The following is a 2,509-nucleotide window of genomic DNA, read 5'->3' as shown; positions in this document are numbered from 1 at the left end:
CAGGGGCATATGGGGTTCACCCACCCTCCAAGCTAAGTTCTTAATAACTTACTTCACAGGTTTCCCAAAGGCCATATTGTCTTCCTGTGGGGAAAGAAGAGAAAATCCTATGTTCAAATGTCATGTTAGGCCAAGAGGGGACCGGCTGGGCCATCAGGAAGGAAATCACCCCAGGCCTGGTGCCACAGTGGACGGTCAGGGCCTAAGGCGAAGGGAAGACGCCCCAAAGGGCAAGAGCGGCATGTGCACAGTGAATTAATCAGAGTTCAGCCCCCTCCCTAAGGCACCTAACACTGTCACCTGGGTCCAACTACAGAAAAGGACCATAAAGGGTCGGCTGAGACCTCCCATCACGGAGCACAGAGCTGCGGGGAGGAGGGGAAGGCTGATCACTACTCCCTTCCCCTAAAGTGGAAAAGAAAATGGGGTTGGGGTCCTGGGGTAGATGAGGTGGCTGGAACTAAGAATGCCTACAAGGGCCCGAGAGAGAACTGGGAGGGGAACTCCTTTGTAATAATCCATGGCAGAAGACCCAAGGGCAGCTTTTCTGGGACCCTCAGGGAAGCCCTACTGAAAGCTGTTTTTCCTCCTTTCCTTGTCTTTGTTGGTAGAAAAAATTCTTTCACAATTCAAAGGTGGGAGTTACTAGGAGACATATTCTAGCTCAAAAAAGAGAAAACCTTTCTGATGGTAGAATGGTCTGCCTTGCAAGGGAGAGCCTCCTGGCAGTGTCTGGGCAGAGGCATGTGGGCACCTGCTGGATGGCCTGCTGAGGAAGTTTCTTGCAAGGAGCAGGAAGTTGTGCTAGAGAAATCTGAGATCTCTTCTAGGTCTAATCAGGGGATCCTGTCATTCTGGCCAGGACTGAATTCTAGATCTCTAGCAGACCAAGTTAAAAAAAAGAATCCTGGCTGAAAGCATTTTTAAGAGTGGTAAAGTAGGAAGGCAGGGAGACCAGTATCTAGTGTCCCCAAGAGAAAAAAAAGGTATCTTAGTGATCTGGCCTGAGATCAAAATGACCAGTTACTATGGATATGAAGATGTCCTGGGAGGGGTCCTGGGCACCACATGTGCCCATAGGCACCACCACTCCAATGATGAGCCATTCCTTGGCTGATGGAGGAGCTGGTGGGAGAGGGGAGAACAAGGCTCTTTCAAAGGTTACTCCCATGCCCCTTCCCTCACCACCGCCCTACTGAAGCTGACTGGCTGCTAGGACCAATGGTCAACGCAGTTTGACCAATGACATGATGCCACATGATCTTCTAAATGAATTAGACCTACGCTGGTAAGTGTGCCTCCTTCCAGTGAGATGGAAGAAGACTATCATTCTCAGGAGTCTTGAGACCCCTGTTCTGGACGGCCATATGCTAGCCTTCTGCTCAGACCTGCATCTAAGGGATGATTCTATAGGTTTCCCCCAACACCCCACCTCTATGATCTCATCACCTCTACTGTTCGGAGTTAGGAAAAGTGAGACATGGAAGAGTGATTACCTGGAATTCTAATTCTGTCAGTTGGGAAGGGAAGGAAAGGGAAGGGAGAGATCACCATGTGGTCAGGACACACTTAACACTTCTCTCAACAACTTATTTTCCATACCCTTCATTAGCATCAAGTGCCTTGTAACTGGCTATTTTTTCATGTTTGCATTCCCTGCTGTGAAGGGAGGCCTAAAGGTGACGGAGATGACTGTTCAGGGAAAGTGCTGGTCCACAGATGAGGACGACAGCTGCTGAAGTGGTACTGGCCACTCTGACTCTCCTGGACAATGCCCTTGGGACAAGAGGTGCTGGTGCTAGTATCAGAACAATGGAGGGGAAAGAAATAAATACACCACCTGCTAATTGCAGGCTTTGCTCCATCTTTGTGACCAGAAGTCTGGGGTGGATGAAAAGACAGCCAACCACAGAGATAGCTGATTTAGAAGTGGATCTCTGTGTACTTCAGAGATCAAGGTCTGGGGACTCACCGAGACATAGTAGGGGCCTGCGAAGTCCCGAATGACACCCGTGGAAGTACAGATTCCCATGTGGCCAATAAAGGGGAAAACCCACCTGCAAGACAAAGGTTCAATTCAACAAACATTCATTAAGGGTTCATGAGGTACAAGACATGGTGCTAGGGCTGGGGATACAAAGTCAAAGACATAAGATCTTCTAAGAGTCTAAGTGGGAGTGGGGGAGGGGGTGGTGAGATGCAGTGGGTCCACAGAGAGTAATAAAACAAGGTATTTTGGAGAGGGAGAGCGGAGTAACAACAAAAGGGAATCAGGGAAAGGCACCAGAGCTGGGCCTGAAATAAGGCAGATCCATGGGAGGCTTCTTTAAAGAGTGTCTTAACTGATGCTGGGTGAAATGAGCAGAACCAGGAGAACATTGTACACAGTAACAGTCACATTGTGTGATGACTGACTTTGACAGACTTAGCTCTTCTCAGCAATGCAGGGATCTAAGACAACACCAAAAGACTCACGATGGAAAATGCTGTCCACATCCAGAGAAAGAAC

The 2,509-nt window shown here is 48.8% G+C and overlaps 1 protein-coding gene across 2 annotated transcripts in view; it reads right to left on the bottom strand.

Annotated features, from left to right (window-relative positions):
* The window catches only part of TMEM222 (transmembrane protein 222), an 11,315-nt gene that overhangs the window by 4,319 nt on the left and 4,487 nt on the right, over positions 1-2,509 (bottom strand). For both annotated transcript variants that reach the window (XM_027864926.1, XM_027864927.1), the window contains exons 2-3: positions 1,973-2,057; positions 53-84 (exon numbers count right to left, since the gene is read on the bottom strand). In XM_027864926.1, the coding sequence (XP_027720727.1) occupies positions 53-84; positions 1,973-2,057 (117 nt within the window). The remainder of the gene's footprint in view (positions 1-52; positions 85-1,972; positions 2,058-2,509) is intronic.

This window comes from Vombatus ursinus, unplaced genomic scaffold (genome assembly GCF_900497805.2).
Source record: "Vombatus ursinus unplaced genomic scaffold, bare-nosed wombat genome assembly UNPS02014777.1, whole genome shotgun sequence".
NCBI classification, from domain to species: Eukaryota; Metazoa; Chordata; class Mammalia; order Diprotodontia; family Vombatidae; genus Vombatus; species Vombatus ursinus.
This window is presented reverse-complemented; position numbering and strand designations above follow the sequence as displayed.